At 45.5% G+C, this 18512-nt stretch overlaps 1 protein-coding gene across 1 annotated transcript in view; it reads right to left on the reverse strand.

The window, feature by feature from the left end:
* Nucleotides 1-6328: 6328 nt before the first annotated feature.
* The window catches only part of LOC142586996 (uncharacterized), a 51738-nt gene continuing 39554 nt past the window's right edge, over nucleotides 6329-18512 (reverse strand). Inside the window, exons 4-5 of the mRNA XM_075697862.1 lie at nucleotides 9160-9285; nucleotides 6329-6535 (exon numbers count right to left, since the gene is read on the reverse strand). Of these exons, the coding sequence (XP_075553977.1) occupies nucleotides 6522-6535; nucleotides 9160-9285 (140 nt within the window). The 3' untranslated portion in view covers nucleotides 6329-6521. The remainder of the gene's footprint in view (nucleotides 6536-9159; nucleotides 9286-18512) is intronic.

An 18512-nucleotide genomic window follows, 5' to 3' on the forward strand; every position in this document is an offset into this window, starting at 1 on the left:
CGTTGCAAGTCGGACCGCCGCCTTGGTCAGGTGCTCCGCAGCCACTGGGGACTGAGGGCCATTTCATTCAGATCATTTCATTAGGGAGCTTGTGGCCGAATAGCGCACCAGGGAGGCCAATTCCTGTTCTGGCGAGGGAGTGTCTTTGTTCAAGCTTAGTGGGCCTTCCTGATTTGGTTGTACCTGGATTAGTATAGTCCCACTCGCTCTCGGCACCTTCGCCGGTGTCAGGCGCCACTCCTAGCCTGCAGATGTAGTGCACTGGAGGATGTCATACGCAGATGCGCCATCGTTTAAAAAAAGCGAAAAATAGAAAAAATAATGGTGTCGCTGAATTTCACGTTACACACCGGCACCGTCCCATGATATTTTTTATAATTACTCTTATGCACTATGTTGTAATCAGGTTTAAATCCGATCGTCAGTAATCTCGTCATAAATCTTATGAATCGCGAAACGGCGGTACGTCTTGTTCCTGTGGCTCAGAAAAACTTGGCTATTCGACGAGTGACGGCCACGGAAGAAGTGTTTTTTTGGCTGCAGACTTTTCGACAGCACATATATTTTGCCGCAATGTAGGCCAACATTACTGCGCCACAGTGCCGCGTGTAAGCGTGTTTCCAAACTTCGTAAAGCTAATACACCGTTTACCCACCATAAGCTGCAAGTCTGTAATGGCAACTAGGTGGCTAATAGTAGCGGTTGAAAGTTAATTATCAGAAATAAGATAACCGGCTAACTACTGAAATTATTCATCTGTATTCGGATGCCCTCCCACGCTGGCTATAATACGGTGCAATAGCTGCCTTCGCATCTCAACGAAACGCTATCTTAAAAATTATTCGCGCACCGAAACACCTGCTGGTGCCCAAAGAGAAGTTCATAGAAAGCTAATACGAACACTGGTTTAGCCCCGCAATAAACTTCGAAATAAATGAAAGAGTCAATGAAAGACATGGATATTTTTTACTCAAAATGTCACAAAAATTGGGGAAACTGGAGGCCAAAAAAAAAAACAAGAAATTATAAACACTACGAAATTTGGTTCCATTCAGTAAGATAATGAAAAAGCAGGGGCGCATAAACAGTCGAGGCGTAAAGAAAGACTGGTAATAGAGGCTGGCTGGAAAGAATGGCACTGCCACAAATCGTTGAAGCGCTGTTGTGCAGGTGTCACACTTGTAAACCTAACAGCGAGTGACGTCACCGCGAGCTTCTATCACGGCTCTCATCCTGTTCGGAAGAGATCTGTATAAAGAATCACACAGGTCTGCATTTTCTCTTAGTTCTTCCCATCGCTGCTGAACAGCAGCTCAGAGATTGTCATGTGACAGGCAGTGCAGGTTGTGGGATGAAAGTGCCGCTTTCACGTTACCCCACAAATGTTCAATAATGTCAAATCTGGGGACTGAGGTGACCAGTGAAGCACTATGGTGGCGTGCTCTTCCAGATAAGTGGAAACCTTCTTCGATGCGTACACTGGGGGCCAGTCATGCTTCAGGATGCGAATGTTCCCCCAAACAAAAATGACAGCGCTACGTCATCCAGGATAGAGCAGTAGCTCTCAGCAGCGAACCTGTCAGGAACTCTGACCAGCGATCCGAGGCCGTCTTTTGTCATCGTGCCCCAGACAGAAACCGACGTTCGCTTGCTCGCAGCAACTCTCTGGACGTGCTTTCTGACGACGTTGTCATTTTTTTATTACTCTGTACGGGTGCGTAATCATGCTTGGGACGGGCTAGCGGTAGAAGCTTACCCTAGCTTCTCGGGAAATTCGGCTGCTGCAAACATGAAATGTAAATCTTGCTAGCTATAAACACTCATCGAGAAGTTATTTCAGCAATCACTAATGAGGCTAAAAACATCGGTTCAATTTTTTTTCAGTAATCTATCTTGTAAATGCTTAGAAACATAGCTACGCTTACCGCTTCTTTACGGCGTGACAGGCCTGTGCCCTCTGATCCAACCTCGTGGTGAACGTCGATTCGTCGGTAAAGACGGCGCGCTTCCATTCATCAACCGACGAATCCGCGTGCTCTTCAGCAGACTGGAGGCGTTTTGCCTTGTTCTCTGATCGCAGGAGTGGCTTACGCGCGGCAGTGCGGCTCTTCAAACCTGCCTCATAAAGGCGGCGCTTGATAGTAGTAGTTGAAACTCGGCTCAGCCCTAGGTTTACTTGCAGCTCCCAGAGAGACGTGGCGGGGACGTCTGCAGCAGCAGCCACGATCGCCATGTTGTCCTCTCCTGTTGTTACCATTGGGCGGGTCTTCCGAGGAGCGTCTTGAATTCGTCCTTCATTTCTATTAGCCCGAACAATCCTATTTACAGTAAATAGGGGACGATTTGTCATCAAAGCGATTGCGCGTTGGGGATATTCCCTCAAACATATATCTATGATGCGCCTTCTTTCCTCGTCTGAGACCCTCGGCATCTTTCTTCTCCTGCGGCAAATGAAAAAAATGAGGTCACGTTGAACATACACATCCTTGCTTTTGCGCAGCGATAAAACGAGACGGTAGCTTCATACGGCTAATCACTCCCCGTTTCTTTGATCACGCAAATGATGATGCGCTTACAGTCATGATAGGGCGATTGATATCAAACAGCCAGCTTAACAGCGCCGAATTAGTCGGGAAAACCTGCTGGAGACAGCAGGGCGGCCCGAGTACATAGGTCCTGGAGCTCACTTTGTGGCAAATATCAGACAGCATACAGCGCTTTAGTGGTGACTCATCTCTAAACAGGCAAAATGTGGTCACCGTGCCGCTTTTTCGACAAAGTGATTTCTGGATTGTGACATCAAATCGCGGTGTTGCGCTATGCGTGTCCGTTCGGCGAACCGAATCAGAGAGAATGAATGAATGAATGAATGAATGAATGAAGTAACTTTATTTTGGTCCAGAGAAGTGATTTCTGGATTGTGACATCAAATCGCGGTGTTGCGCTATGCGTGTCCGTTCGGCGAACCGAATCAGAGAGAGTGCCTCTCAAGCGTGTCGGAAGTTGAAGGCAAATGTTGCAAGCCTCTCCGAAAGGTGTGCGGCGTTGCTACACTGCTGACTGCTTTTGCGGCAAATGTGTGCTGCCATTCGTGTTGCAGTAAATTGCATAGTAATGTCTGTTGTCATTTCAGAAGCTAAGCACGCATATCCTTCACTTATAAAGGAAGGCTAAAAACTGTTTTGTAAGCTAGTCAGTTCTCGTGTGAAGGATGAAGTAAAGTTTAGTTTGAGTGTGAGCTCACCTTTCTCATTCGTTCACCGATACATGTTATGTTTTAACCGCCATGGTTGCTTAATGGCGATGGTGTTGTGCTGCTAAGCACGAGATCTCGGGATCGAATCCCGACCAGGGCGGCCGCATTTCGAGAGGGGCGAAATGCGAAACCACCCGTGTATTTAGATTTAGATGCTCGTTAAAGAACTATGGGTGGCCAAATTATTCCGGAGTCCTCCTCTGCGGCGTGCTTCATAATGAGATCGCGGTTCTAGCACCTAAAACCCCATGATGTTTTGTAATAAGATCGTATCTGTCCAATGACCTACCGCTTGTTCGTGTTGCAGTGCGCAATGTTCGAAGCAGGGTCAGTGCTTGGGAACATAGCGGTGATCGCATGACCCGGCCGTATACCAGTCTCAAACGCCAAAAGCTCCAACAAGCGCTGTTTGCAGTAGTTTCTTCTCTTCATGGGAACAGATAAATTGACAGCGCACCGCGTTTCTCGAGAGAACAGCATTGCACGTGCGTAGCAAATGCAACTCTCCGTTTCTTGCGGGAGTCAGCGTCATCTGAGGCAATAAACTCCACCGCGTTTGGCGTGTAAAGATGACTCGGCTCCCGCAATGCGATCAATCGCATGCATGAAAATCCTCATGCGTAAGATGCCACTGATCCAGGGACAATGCAAATCAATAAGGCTCGCATAACAAGGCAAAGTACACACGGGCAAGGCCTTGGTGAAAATTGTTTCAAAGACATATCGCTTATTATCGCTCTCAATGGTCTGTTTACTTTGGCCGAAGCATACCTGTAGCCTAAATGCGCTGACGTTGGACTGTGAACCTCTCACAACTCCCCCAAAGTGCGAAACACATGCCTTGCAGGAAAAGACCGAAGCGGAACAATGCATTCACAGAAAAATGCGACCAGAGATACAGGCAGAGCAGCCATGGAGGCCACCGTGTGAGCAACTAGCAGCTTCCGGCCGAATGCGCAGCGAATGAAAACTACCGGCAACGAAACGTCTCGGCAAATGTCGAATTTTCTCCGTGATCTCGGCGCAAGAGGTCACGTTTCGGGCCGCCGCCGTGGCTTCACAGAGCGTTCGTTTGCCAAGGCTGGCCGCGTGACGTAATTTTCCCTCCTATCTTTTTCCTTCCTCCATGTGTTCAAACTGGAAATCGACGACCGGTACATCGTACGTGTGTACATTATGTACCGCGTGTACGTTATGGTAGTGTAGAATCTGACCTCATGCACTTATCATGACGTCCACGATGCAGCTACCGATCTCAGTTTTGGTATCTTGTTTATTGCTACTTTAAGATTATTGTATAATTTCTAAGCAAATTAAACCACCCTACCCGTGATGGGACTGTCAATGCAATTTAAAATGACAATATCCTAATATGGCTAAAACGGCGGAGTTGCCCTTTAACACCCCATCAATGTCCCGACTAAGTGCCAGAAATGCGTATGTTCTGAGAAGGGGCTATCCTTTCGGCGTAATCAGTGGAAACTTGTTGATCCTCAGCCATTATATATATATATATATATATATATATATATATATATATATATATATATATATATATATATATATATATATATATATATATATATATATATATATATATATATATATATATATATATATGTATATATATATATATATATATATAACACGGTGCAGACGGTCCCCGTCTTTGCCATGCTTACTCACTTGAGATTTACATTTGTTATAACAAACACTCTGCCACCCATAAGAAAAAAACTACTTAAGTGACGGGACAGTGTACATTTCAGTGCCAAATGTGAACGATTATTTCTGCGTCGCAATTCTTGTGGATGCTGCAGTGCTGGGTTTCATGGAAGCTCCAGGGCATATACTTCCCCAGTAGCACACTTTCGAGGTGCTTCGCCTTCGTGGTCGAAGCTCATTACATTAGAAATACATTCAGTGCAAGTCGGTAGTGCGACGTACATCGCCGAGCGGGTGTGTGTGCCGCCGACGTCAATGCACGAATAAACATTTAAGATGATGCTTCATTCGAGCCTCGGAAATTCCTTGCCTTAGACATAAGTGCGCAATGAAATGTGCAGCTCAATGCTACTTAGCACTAGAAAAAACAGCCGTTCACCGTAAATTATTGACACCAACGACGACCGCAGGCATGGCTTACTAACAATACCGATCTACATGCGTGGTACGAAGAAGCACAAAATTGAAGACATGGCCCGTAACGTCTTAGGTAGCGCATTACAAACGGCACTACTCCGCTCCTTCGGAGCATAAGACTTTGAATAGGAATGAGAGAGCTACACATTGATTGTTGTAAATTCGCTAGTACTATGTGCTCTAGAAAAAATGCATTTCGAAAATGTATTCCACGGAAGTCACCACATGCGTTCCAAGGCGTGTTTGAAGCTCCAGCAGAGGTCTTTCAGTGCTGTTTAAAGCTGCTGAATACCTCTTGCTAGCTCTCTTGGAACTGCTTGATATTGTTTCACACTTCCCCGTAACAACATTAATGAAAATATAATTCCTGACATTGTCAAGGCGGCTTCAGTTTCTGCTATCTAGCTACTGCACCAGGAAAAAGCAATAGCCTGGTTCAATCAGCATGTCGGAATTTATCTGAACAGAAGCTTCAGTAAAGCGATTAATTAAACTCTTAGCATCTAATGGTGATTCCTGACAATTTGTATACTTTCAACCTATGCGAACGCCCAATGTCATCCGATGTTAATGTCTAACCTCTACAAAAGGGCGTAAGCGTGCTCTCTGCCAATATTTTGTTTGCGCGCCCAATCTGTCACAAAATGCGCTGAAACGCAGACTCTAAATCAGGTGAATCCGCACTGTGAATTCCTTCACTAAGATACAACAAATCATTCCTTGTGCCGTCACCTTCTACGTCATGCTATCGTAGTCACCCTCTTCATCGCCTGGCTGGTATTGTCACACACACGTTCTTATCGCGGACGCAATTGTTCACACTATACAAACATGTTGATTGATTTGGTAGCAAGTTGCATAACCCTGTAACGATGTCGATAACCAACTAGATTCCATATGCTTCGGATAACATCGATTCATGCATGGAATCTCCAGAATTTTTTTTATTGAGTGACACCTTTTAAAGGAGTGGGTGCATTAGTACGAGGCTTCTGTAGAAAGAATTCTCCGTCTTCTTAAAAGCAAAACTGGCTCACAGTGGAGGTGCGGGTCATATAGTTGTAGCACAAGGTACTTTTAGCACAAAGTGGCGCTTTCCTTGCTTATTCGTTGTTGAGGGCCATCACTCTGCAAGGACTAGAACGGAACCGTTAATTGCGACACAGTGACAAAATACCGCAAGCTTGTATGACATTTTCTGATAGTGGAACTATATTTACTACAGCGTTGCTGCTGCTTGTAGCTTTACATGCGATAGTTAGCCTCCGCGCCATATCCGCTCGGCGAGCGCGAGTGAGGAGGTGCGAACGAGTTTGAGTAAGCAAAGCTGCTACAGTTGCGGCATTGTTGATACAGTTGCAGTGGGCTTATGAACAGAGATAGCCACGCAGGTACCTCTGCAACGTAAATATGCGATTACATGCATGCGCCTGCATTACTGTAAGGACCTTGAACAAAACCTGTATTTCGAAGCTGTTTTTAATGTGATTAGCATTTCTGGTCCACATCCGGTGCTTTCCATCCATCCATCCATCCATCCATCCATCCATGCTGTTACACCAACACAGTGGTCAGTTTTCATACCATCATAGAGTTTCTCACTATAACACCTAGAGGGTAATCTGGCGCCACCGTCTATGGGAGTTTCTTAAGGGGGCACCGTGCCGTCATGGGAATGACGGTATATGTGCCTGCGAGGCTCGTGTTGGCTGGTGTTGTAAGAGGCTTCGTCTAAAACGTGGATATGGCTACATAAATAACGCGTTCTCAAAGTAAAATCTTCATAAAATGTTTCCATTCACGCATATTACATTTTTACTCACCCACGATACATGACCAAGCGAAGAAAAGCATGAACAGAGGACCAACTGTTTCAAAGCGAGCGCGAACCTTGTCGTTTGTCCTCCATCTTTAGTGGCCCGCTGATACTTTTTACGTAACATGTAGTCGGACACACAATAACAAGTTCTTATAGTTAAGCAAAACATGTTTTCGCGTAATAATAAAGCTAAAACAGCTTTTTACGTGCTGTTTTAGTAGAAAATGAATCATTGTGACACACGGGACGGTACTTGCCAAGCGCGTCTTCAAGGTGCCCTGTCTCTACGAGAACGATGCCAATCCGAATCCGCAATATACCGGCATTCCCATGCATACCACAGCGCAGCAGCGCCAGATTTCCTTCTAGGTAATGTAGCGAGAAACTCTATGCATACTATCCTCGTCATACCATGGACGTCAATCCTACTTCGTCATTCCATTGTAATTCTACTTTCGCCATTTATCCTTGAATATGCCACCGTTGTGATACCGCCGTCGTCATCCCACTGTCTTCATCTCGTCGTCGTTATGTTGTATTCGCTACACCATCGTAATCGGTTAAGAATCGCTTTATCATTGTCGTCATGCTGCCGTTGTCTCACCACCTTTGTCGGTCCACCAAGTCAATCCTTTTTCGCCATTCGATAGTCGTAAATACGAAAGTGTTATACAGTCGTTTCTTGATGCCGCCATGCTCACGGGCGACCTTGGCAATCGAGTACCATAGCAAAGTGGGACTATACCCGAGCATGCGGCCTATGTCGATGTAACGGAAGTCTCAGGGCGACCACAACAAATATTCGATAAAATAACGTCATAAATCCGATGCGATCGCTTCATTCCTCAAATGGCAATCGCATTACCATCGACATTGACCATAGCATGAGATAGGATGACCATAGGATGAGAAAGGCTCTATATCGTAATATCGGAGGCATAAGCATCATTTTTCTGCTACTATCGATCCCCTGAAGTTTCCAACTTTCAGCAGATATGTAGGTTGTTCGTGTAGATACGACTATCGAACAGCAATTGGTTCGATCTGCTGTACAGATGTGACGTAACCCCATGTGCTGAAGAGGTTCCATGAAAGCAATGGTGAGGCGTCTTGATTGGTAGGCATTGGGACGCAAAGTACAGGATGTGAATAATTCACTCAGTGCCTTCATCACTGTGATGGTATCTTTTCAACCTATAGTCGGGATAATTATTGTTAAATCGCGAGAAATTTTAAGAGATCTCTTGAGGCAGATAGAGTTATTCTCGTCCTTGAGCAGTACTATTCGAAAAGGTGGACATACTAGCACAAAAAATCAAAACAAATATTGAACCAATAAACGAAAGTGCACTAGGTATCTTGCTAACTAATTAACTAGTGGCACATATTGCAAGGTACAAATTGTGGCCTGTTAATTTGCGAGCTGCATCCACTTGAAATGAATTTGAAGGACGAAACCAGTTCCGAGATATTGTTTCTCAAAGTGTGGCACAAAATAAACGTGCGCTTAGCGAACTTTTAGGGCGAGTTTATTAGGGTGTTTTTCGAACTTCGTTTCAGTCTGAGAATTCATCATAAGAGGATACGCCTTGCATCTTCACCGGCTGCAATTCTCAAATTGCAATATGTGGCACAAAATAATTCATAAGGGAGTTAATGAGTGAATTTCTGTTAATTAGATGAATTCACGTTTCTATTTCTCGAGCAAGTATAATGGCCGCCTCTCTGAATATTCGAGCACACGGACTATAATTGTGTTATCTGCAACAGGCGCTTTTTTAAAATTCCGTAATACATGAAAATGATCGCGCTGCACATATAAGTAAAGCGAAGGCACTAGTTCGAAATAAGCCCCATTGGCTACTGAGCCGCGTGTTTTTTTCCACGAAACACTTCACTGAATGCGTAACTTTTTTTCCAAAGACATGCGTGTCGCACTTACTGCATCGGCAAGAGCATGCAGATCTTCCTGCAAGAAACTCCCATCCAACAGGGCAAGAAAGCTGTCTGCCGGCGTCGCAAAGTTTAAGTTGGCTTTCCAATGGCGGGCACGGCATTCTACGATCAACTGAAAGAAAAAGCAAACAAAGTGAAGTAAAGCACACTGTCTTTCTCGCTCCCAAAAGAAGAAAAGTAGAAAAAGATAGAGTGGAATTTGATTACTGCCTAATGTGTGTTTATTGGCTTCTGATGATATGAGTGATAAAAAAATTCGGGCCCCTTGGTTAATCCCGTTCCTTCTTGTTTAATGCACTGTTAGGCGGTCAAATTGCCGATCTTCTTCGTTCCCTTGTAATGCTTTTGTAGAAGGACGGCACGAGGTGATGTAAACGAAGATTACGAGCAGTGAACAGCGCTAAACAACTGGATGAAGGCAATGAGAAAGCAAAAATAGCAGCACAAGATAAACGAGGACGAGACGAGAACACAGGACTGGTGCTCGTCCGGTTCTCGTTTCTTTTCCCCTACTAATTGTTCCGTCTCAGCCGTGAACCAACTCTCCCAACAAAACGTTTTACGAAGCCCTATTGACAGACTCTAGTGACCACGATTTGTTTTGTCTGTGCTGTAAGAAGTTCTGCGTTACTGCCACATGCATAGTTTCGCTCAGAGAACCCCGTGTGCTCTTGAGGCCGAACTCCACAGTAATATTATAATTACTGATAGTTGTGTTGAGTATTCCGCCACTTCAATCCTGCCTGTGTTTAATGTTTCCTGGGTTTCTGCCTTTATTAAATATAATTAGGAGAACATAATAGACGAGAAACAGTAAAAATCGCTTTTACTTGTGTCATTACGCACGCAATATGTGCGACTCCCTATACGCTAGTTCTCTACCATGCTGAAATTACTATACTAGGCATCACTACACTAGCCAATTGGAATTTTGCGTGTTTGCTTTGCAACCCAAATATTTCGCAGATAAATTCTGGAGCGCAAGAAAACGCTGGTGGAGCTAGCAGCGTTACTGATAAGTAGCCATGTCTAGTCGCGTTTAGCTCTGCAACATGTTTGGCACCCTCCAGCTCCTTTGTTAAAATAATGTATGCTTGGCAGAGGAACTGCCAGCGTACGTTTGCATGGCTAGATCCGCCTGTAACAAGCACCATGCTGCTTCTCCTTGACGTGGACACGCACTTCCCGATTCATATACAATCGGTAAAAACGTCAGGACGGTCATCCATACGTTTCTACTAGCAAATCTACAATTAATACCAGATAAGATGAAAATCGCAAGGCTAAAAATTTTTCGTTCAATATACTTTGGTAAGCTGGGAATTAGACCTGAGGGTGCTTCGACAAGAGCATACCGCCTCAAACATATGCATAATTGTTAACCAATTTTTGCACGCACCAATGTATATAATTATTACTTTTTTGGAAACACGAATCGCCAAGTGGAATGTATTAGTGCAGCGACCTTATTTAAATATGCCTACTGACTGACTTATACTAAAGTTGTGTCCCACTTTTGTATTATAGTCGACCTTATTTTACTCTGTAGTTGATATTTTTGACATGATTCATGCACTCATATGGGTTTATTTCTTTATACTCCCTGACCTGCTTGGGCTTCATTTGGTTCCCAGTATGCACTAAATAAATAAAGAATTTAATATACACTAGTAAAAGAATATTAAAATAAATATCAGACAACGGGAGGAATAACATTGCAATACTCAACATATCATATTTTTGTAATTATTAGCTGGGAACATTCGCGCGTGTTTCGTTATGGGAGTCCCAAAGGTTCTTCAGTTTCATTCCAAGAAGCCAGTAAAGGTTTGGTTCTTGTAATGCTTATTGATTACAACTCACATCACCGCAGCCACCATGTTAAAAGAATTCTTATTCCCCGGAAGTTCAACCATTCCTTCATGGTTATTTGATGATGGTGACGACAACCCATATGCAGCACATGCATGGCAAATCAACAGAAAAGGGCCGCTCATCGTGCGTGCCTTGCATAATGAAAAATGTTGGAGAGCTGTTTCTACAGCCATACAAAGCACTGTGAGGCACTTCGGTTATGTCCTGATGTTCCAGCCCTGCTGTGAATGTGCGCAGGAGATGCGACAACACCTGACATGACAAACAGCGTCCCAACGACTATCCACATATAGTATAATGCATATGTACAAAAAAAAACGTTATTCAAAGTAAAATAACTATTTTAGATCGGAAGCTGCCATGGTTGAACACAATTTAGGATGAAGTTGAATGTCACCACTGGTTGCGTACCTGTCCAGCCGACGATAACGTCTGAGAGCACGAGGAAAGGAACGCGAGTTCTATGGCGTATAGATCATCTTCAATGACAACACGAGCAGTGCAAGCCGCTAAGGGGTTAATATTCTGAGCCCTGGCTGTGCGGAGGGACAGTCCAGAAAGGGGCGTCGAGACTTTCCGAAATTTACGGCAAAGCTTAGGGTCCATACAACATACGGCGACTCCTCTGTCCACAAGTGTAGATGGCGAACACCGTCAACAAACACTTCGCTTACGTTCAAGAGACTGCATTGATGACTTTTAGATTTCGATCGTGTCGCAGCCTTTGCCTCTTGGACTGCGACGATTAGCTTTCCTCGTCCCGAGCGACGGGTCGAGCTCGCATCGGCGACAGAGAGCGACAACGAGGAGACGGCGAACAGCGGGCAGTTGGCGTCGGGCGCAAAGTCGCTGGCATAGCCGACGAGTGGTCGTTATATGGACAGTTGGGCTTTCTGACCACGGGTGGCGTGGCGCTAGATGACATTTACTAGCTACGAGTCCTCCTAGCTGCTGATGTGATTTCATGGCGGGTTGCACTTGGGGCCTTGCCACGACCTCGGCATAACGGAGAGGCATGCTTGGAGAGAGTGGTTGGGTCCGCGCGACGACTTCGGCGTAGCTGAGTGGTGCAACCACCGGGACCTGTTGGGGCGGCGCAATGACTTCAGCGTAGCTTAGTGAAGCAGGTGCAGGAAATGATAGCGCTGGTCTGGTAAGACTTCGGCAATTTCCTGCGTGATCGCTCGATGGAGCGGAGGCATAAAATTTGAGGCAGGCTGTGGAATACGCGGCAGCTGAGAGAAGGCCATCAAGGAGAGCTGGCGTGACACTTCCGCCCAGACGAACGCTTTCATTTCTGCAAGCAGCGCTGAGTGCTCAGAGATGGCAGCCAAACCAGCGATTTGTTCGTGGCGCGATGAAGGGTGACGTGTGCGACAGCTGCCTGCGTAGCTCCTTTGGAAAAGAGTGAGGATGTCGGTCACGGACTAAGGACTTTTAGCAAGAAGCATGTTGAAAGCATCGTCCTCTATCCCTTTCAAGACACATGAGATTTTGTTGGTCTCTGTCATCGTCACCTTGACTCTCTTACACAAATCGAGAACATCTTCAATGTAGTTGGTAAATGATTTACCCGGTTCCTGTGCACGTTCTCGCAAAATCATTTCGGCACGTCCGGTCCGGAACTCGACTGCCCGATAGACTGGCCGCTACTTGCCTTGTATCCCAAGTACTGGCTCATATCCACTAAAGGGGATTGGTCAAGAGGCCGGTGGTTTAGAGCATGCTCAATACATAAAAAAAAGATTCACCCAGGAAGAGTAGGCTTTCGCCGGTCACCTCTTAAGAGAAGTAATAAGAGAGCCCATAATTTTTTATCTATTTGTCCGATAATGCCGGCTATCTTTTGGAAGCCATGGCAGGAGTGGATACATCGGTTTTATTAAGATGAATAAATGATACATTGAAATCATTCAGGTCGACCAAATTGACTGAAATAATAATAATGTATAGAAATACTGGCAATATTATAATGTGTACAAATACTAACAAAGAAGATGTGACTAAACGACGACTGGAGGCAAGAACAAGAAAAGGTAGTAAGTCTTTAGTACTGCATTAAGCTCGTATTCTCAGGAAATACTTTTTCCTCAAACAATACCGCAGGTACAAGAGCACCGAATAGAAGGGATGAAAACACATATCTGTTTGTAGCCATAGCCAACGTACTAAAGAGCTATTAACCATAAAGATAATAAACAAGGCTCCCGAAGTTAACTGAAAACATCAATGAAGGAAACCTAAGGAAAAGGCAAACAAAAAATAGCTATTCAGAAACTGATGCACGAGTATAGCCTTAGATTCCCGAAGCCATTCCGTAAATAGTAGCAAAGAAGTGCTTGGAAAATAAACATTTGTGACACGCATACGATGCAAGCTGTATGCACAATCAATGAAAAGAAGAACATTGCTGATAAATATCAAAAGTAAGGTTGCACGGCAGTTCTGAAGGCATCGGCTGAAGATAACACAACAACGTCACATGAAAACGCGTACCATTCTGCTATGGTTCGAGGAGAAAAGTAGAAACGGTGTGCATTGTTTTCACTCTTAGCATTAGAATCACCTTGCTGTGTTGCCATCTCGCGTGCTTTGCGCTGTTATACTGCATGTAACTGATGCGTTGCATATTTGTTCTACTGTTTACAATATTAGGGAGCATTTGTAGTCGGTGAAGCTTTCTATGTGATTCTAAAGTAGGAAGGCCGCATAATTGCCCAATGTCAGTAAAGGACACATGCCTGCCATAGGCGCTAAAGATGAATGTTAGCGCTCTTTTTAGGAGCACGTTCAATTCATTTATTATCAGACTTAGTGTCCGGATCCCAAACATCGTCTGGGTATTCCCATAAGGCTGTAAATAATGTCGTGTAGGTCAGAAGCATAGTTTTAGAAGTGCAGCATTTCAGACGAATTCTTAGCATGTAATGTTTCGTCAAAGCCAATGAAGCTATGTATTTCACATAACTATTCCAGGTTAGCGCAGAATTTAGCTATAATCCCAGATGTTCACATTTTTCTGCACCAATTAATGGAACATTGCTGATGTTATAGATGTAGACGAGTAGTATCCTGTTACGCGTAATTCTCACCTGAACACATTTGGAAACGTTTAGTCATACTTGCCATTATAAACACCACTTCTTAATTTCTTAGATAATGTTATTTAGTATATGTTCATCTTCATCTGACTCAGTTTGCGTGTATGCAACGGAATCGTCGGCAAATAATCGAAAACGCACCGGAGAAGTCATTTGTAAATTGTTAATATAAATTAATGAAGTAGTGGTCTGGGCACCGCTTTCTGGGGAATGCCTAAGAGAACAAATACAAATTCTGAGTTCGAGTTGCCTATACGAACAAACTGTTTGCGTTGCGTGAGATACGTGTCGAGCCACTGTACAATTTGAGAGTTTCCTACAAGGTGCAGGCGCTTTCCCAAAATCAAATACAATGATATCAACCTTTGCGCACTTGTCGATTACAGCCATTGGATAGCTTGTAGTGTGAATGAGCTGTGCCGTAGTGGATAAGCAGCGCGACAAGCGAAGATGGCTGTTTGGAAAAAAATTGTTGTGCTTTAAGAAGGAAGAACAATAATTATGGGGTTTTATGTGCCAAAACCACTTTCCGATTATGAGGCACGCCGTAGTGGACTCTGGAAATGTCGACCACCTGGGGTTCTTTAACGTGCAATTTTTTGCTGAGAGCTCACTCGTACTCCGACTCACCGAGATTCTACTCAGCCGGCATCACTAACCCCTAGACTCGTCAAAACAATACTCACCCAGACTCCCTCGGATTAAAACTGATAAGATCTATGCTCAGCTGGGCTTACAGGGACTCACACTCACGATAAATCTCCTAAGCCTGGCTCACTCGGACTCAGACTCACCAGAATTATGCTTTGTCGATATGACACGGACTAAAACTCACAAAAATTATACTCAGTCCCCATCCCTTCAGACTTATTCAATCAGACCAAGAAATGTCTTGGCCGACAGACCTGAGGAACTCAGAATTTATTTTGGATTGCACGTATCAATGAGATAAAGACCTGTACACCAGGCAAATATATCGGAAATACAGACGGATTAATAACGCTAATAATTTAGAAAACAGTAAGCGAGAGAGAGAGAGAGAGAGAGAAAGTGATAAAAGGGATGGAAAAGGTAGGGAGGTTAACCGGAAGATAGATATCCATTTTGCTACCCTAGACTGCGGTAGGGGTAACGGGAGACAGAAAGACCTTTTTAAAGAAGTGCGCAAAGATGAAGAGTGGTAGAGGGAAGACACACACATACACAAAGGAACGCAGAAGTGTCACCCGAGAGTTGTTGATATAAAAGTTGGTTCTGGCACCTAAAACCCCAGAATTCGCTCAATGTACAAGAAATTTCTTTGTTTCTTGTTCATCACGAGGCCTTGTAAGAACAAAGTAAGTATGACGTTTGAGTTTGGTAGTGCTGCAGTTATTTCGATTATATGTAAGATATAATAAATAAAAGTGATCTTTAATAATATGCAAATTCCTATTTGTGTCTGCGTGCGTGCGCTGCGCACACACTTATTATTCTGTTCCGCATTTGCATTTCTGACAGTTGGGAATAAATCAGTTTTTTTTTCTTCCTAGCAGTGTACTAACTGAAGTCTTGCCTCCTAAAAGAAAGTTTTCCATGCTGAAATTGAGCGCGATAAGGCTTGACTATACGTTATGCCCTTATCCACAATTTACTATAAAACCACATGAGCACCAGCTCACTGTAAAGCATTTTGAGGTGTCGGACATAACGCTAGGCAGAGAGAATTTTTATGCCGTGTAATCCAAGAAATTGACCGTGGTTTTGTGTGCGACACTATACATACCATAAGTGCAAATGGTCAATTTCAACAGTGGCACTGCTGACAACTATATTTGCTGTAAACCGCGCTGAACTCGCGCATGAAACAAGGAGGATGGAAAGAATTAAAGAGGCAGCGTGACGAGATCATCTTGAAGCACAGTCATAAAAATATTGTTACGGAGGAAGAGGCAGACGAAAAGCTATGTACATGTATTTCTACAAGAAAATACGCTGCGCTTGGCCAAGAGGCAACAGCCCGCGCTAGCTTCAAATCGTCATCGTCGTCTTCGTACTGCTCGGCTCTTCGTCATTGGAAATACTATCCCGTAGCACTACCCCCGGCGGCAAAAGCGCCGTCCCGGAGCGACTAAAGGCCGGAGTCTGAAGCAGTGTAGTAGGTCTTGAGCCTACTGACGTGGACGACATCAGTAGATGCCAGAGTAGATGACGAGGTTGCGCTCACAGGAGCGATTTCGTAAGTCACAGGCGTCACCTGGCGCAGCGCGTGGTAGGTCCCTGTGTATCGCGAAAGGAGCTTTTCTGAAAGTTCGACGTGACGAGAGGGCGACCACAGGATCACGAGCGAAAACTGTACGTCACGATTGCGGGCGTTGTACTGACGCTGCTGCGTGGTTTGCGAATCCGTCAGTCGAGCACGGGCAAGCTGGCGTGCATGGTCGGCGAGGGCGATGGCGTCGCGCGCATACTCGGTTGTTGAGATCGCAGCAGGAGGAAGTACCGTGTCAAGGGGTTAGGTTGGTTCGCGACTGTAGAGTAGATAAAATGGAGAAAATCCGGCGGTGTCGTGCCAGGAAGAATTATAAGCAAATGCGACGTAAGGAAGGGCAGCGTCCCAGTCGTGGTGGTCCTTCGAAAAGTACTTGGACATCATGTCGGTAAGAGTGCGGTTTAACCGCTCTGTCAGGCCATTGGTTTGGGGATGGTATGAGGTAGTCAGCTTGTGTTGAATAGAGCAGGAACGCACAATGTCGGCGATAACTTTCGAGAGGAAGTTACGACCACGGTCAGTAAGCAGCTGTCGCGCGGCGCCATGCACTAAGATAATGTCACGCAAGAGAAAGTCCGCGACGTCAGTGGCGCAACTGGTAGGTAGAGCCCGCGTGATAGCGTATCAGGTGGCGTAATCAGTTGCGACGGCTACCCATTTGTTCCCAGAGGATGACGTGGGAAAGGGACCGAGGAGGTCTAATCCAACACGAAAGAACGGTTCCACAGGGACGGTGATCGGCTGTAAATAACCGGAAGGTAGCACCTGAGGTGTTTTCCGATGCTGGCAGGGATCACAGGCAGCAACATAGCGTCGGACGGAGCGAGCGAGACTAGGCCAATAGAAGCGGCGGCGGATGCGGTCGTGCGTGCGGGTTACCACAAGATGTCCTACAGTGGGTGCGTCATGCATCTCAAAGAGCACAGTCTGTCGTAGATGTTTTGGCACGACAAGAAGAAGATCAGGGCCATCTGGGAGGAAGTTCCTTCGGTACAGAATGCCGCCCTGGAGGACATATCGGCGAAAGGATGCATCGGTAGGTGTAGAGCGCAGACGCTCGATGAGTACTCGCAGCGATAGGTCTCGGTACTGCTCATCGGCAATGTTAACGAAGGCAGACACAGAGAAAATGCCGCCGGCTGTACTACTGTCGGCGTCGTCAGGCTCGTCTACCGGGTAGCGAGACAGGCAGTCAGCGTCCTTGTGTAGTCGGCCGGATTTGTAGGTAACAGAGAACGAATATTCTTGGAGGCGTAAGGCCCAGCGACCAAGTCTTGCTGTAGGGTCTTTCAATGAGCATAATCAGCAAAGTGCGTGATGGTCTGTGACAACGGAAAAGGGTTGGCCATATAAGTATGGGCGGAACTTCGCAACCGCCCAAACTAGGGCCAGACACTCACGCTCAGTGATGGAATAGTTGCGCTCCGCGCGCGAGAGGAGCCTGCTGGCGTAAGCGATAACACGGTTGTGGTCACGCTGGCGTTGTGCCAGTACTGCGTCAATTCCGTGACCGCTGGCATCAGTACGGACTTCAGTAGGCGCAGAAGGATCGATATGGGCCAGAACGGGAGGCGTTGTGAGAAGGTCGATTAGAAGCGAGAATGCAGAGGCCTCGTTATCGCCCCACTGGAAAGGGGCGTCTTTTTTCAAAAGCTCGGTTAGTGGTCGTGCTATGGCCGCGAAAGTTTTCACGAAACGGCGGAAGTACGAGCAAAGGCCGATGAAGCTGCGCACATCCTTGACACACTTTGAGGCAGGGAAGTGCGTAACAGCATGGATCTTGCCTGGGTCCGGTTGCACTCCGCTCGCGTCAAAGAGATGTCCAAAGACGGTAATCTGGCGACGGCCGAATTGGCACTTCGATGCATTGAGTTGCAGACCGGCACGCCGAAAAACGTCCAGGACTGCTGAGAGGCGCTCGAGGTGCGTAGCGAATGTTGGGGAGAATACTATAACGTCGTCCAAGTAGCACAGGCACGTGGATCATTTGAAACCGTGAAGAAGGGAGTCCATCATGCGTTCAAAAGTGGCAGGAGCGTTGCATAGACCGAACAGCATCACTTTGAATTGATAAAAACCGTCGGGTGTTACAAATGCAGTCTTCTCGCGGTC

Source organism: Dermacentor variabilis, chromosome 7 (assembly GCF_050947875.1).
Source record: "Dermacentor variabilis isolate Ectoservices chromosome 7, ASM5094787v1, whole genome shotgun sequence".
In the NCBI taxonomy this organism is placed as follows: Eukaryota; Metazoa; Arthropoda; class Arachnida; order Ixodida; family Ixodidae; genus Dermacentor; species Dermacentor variabilis.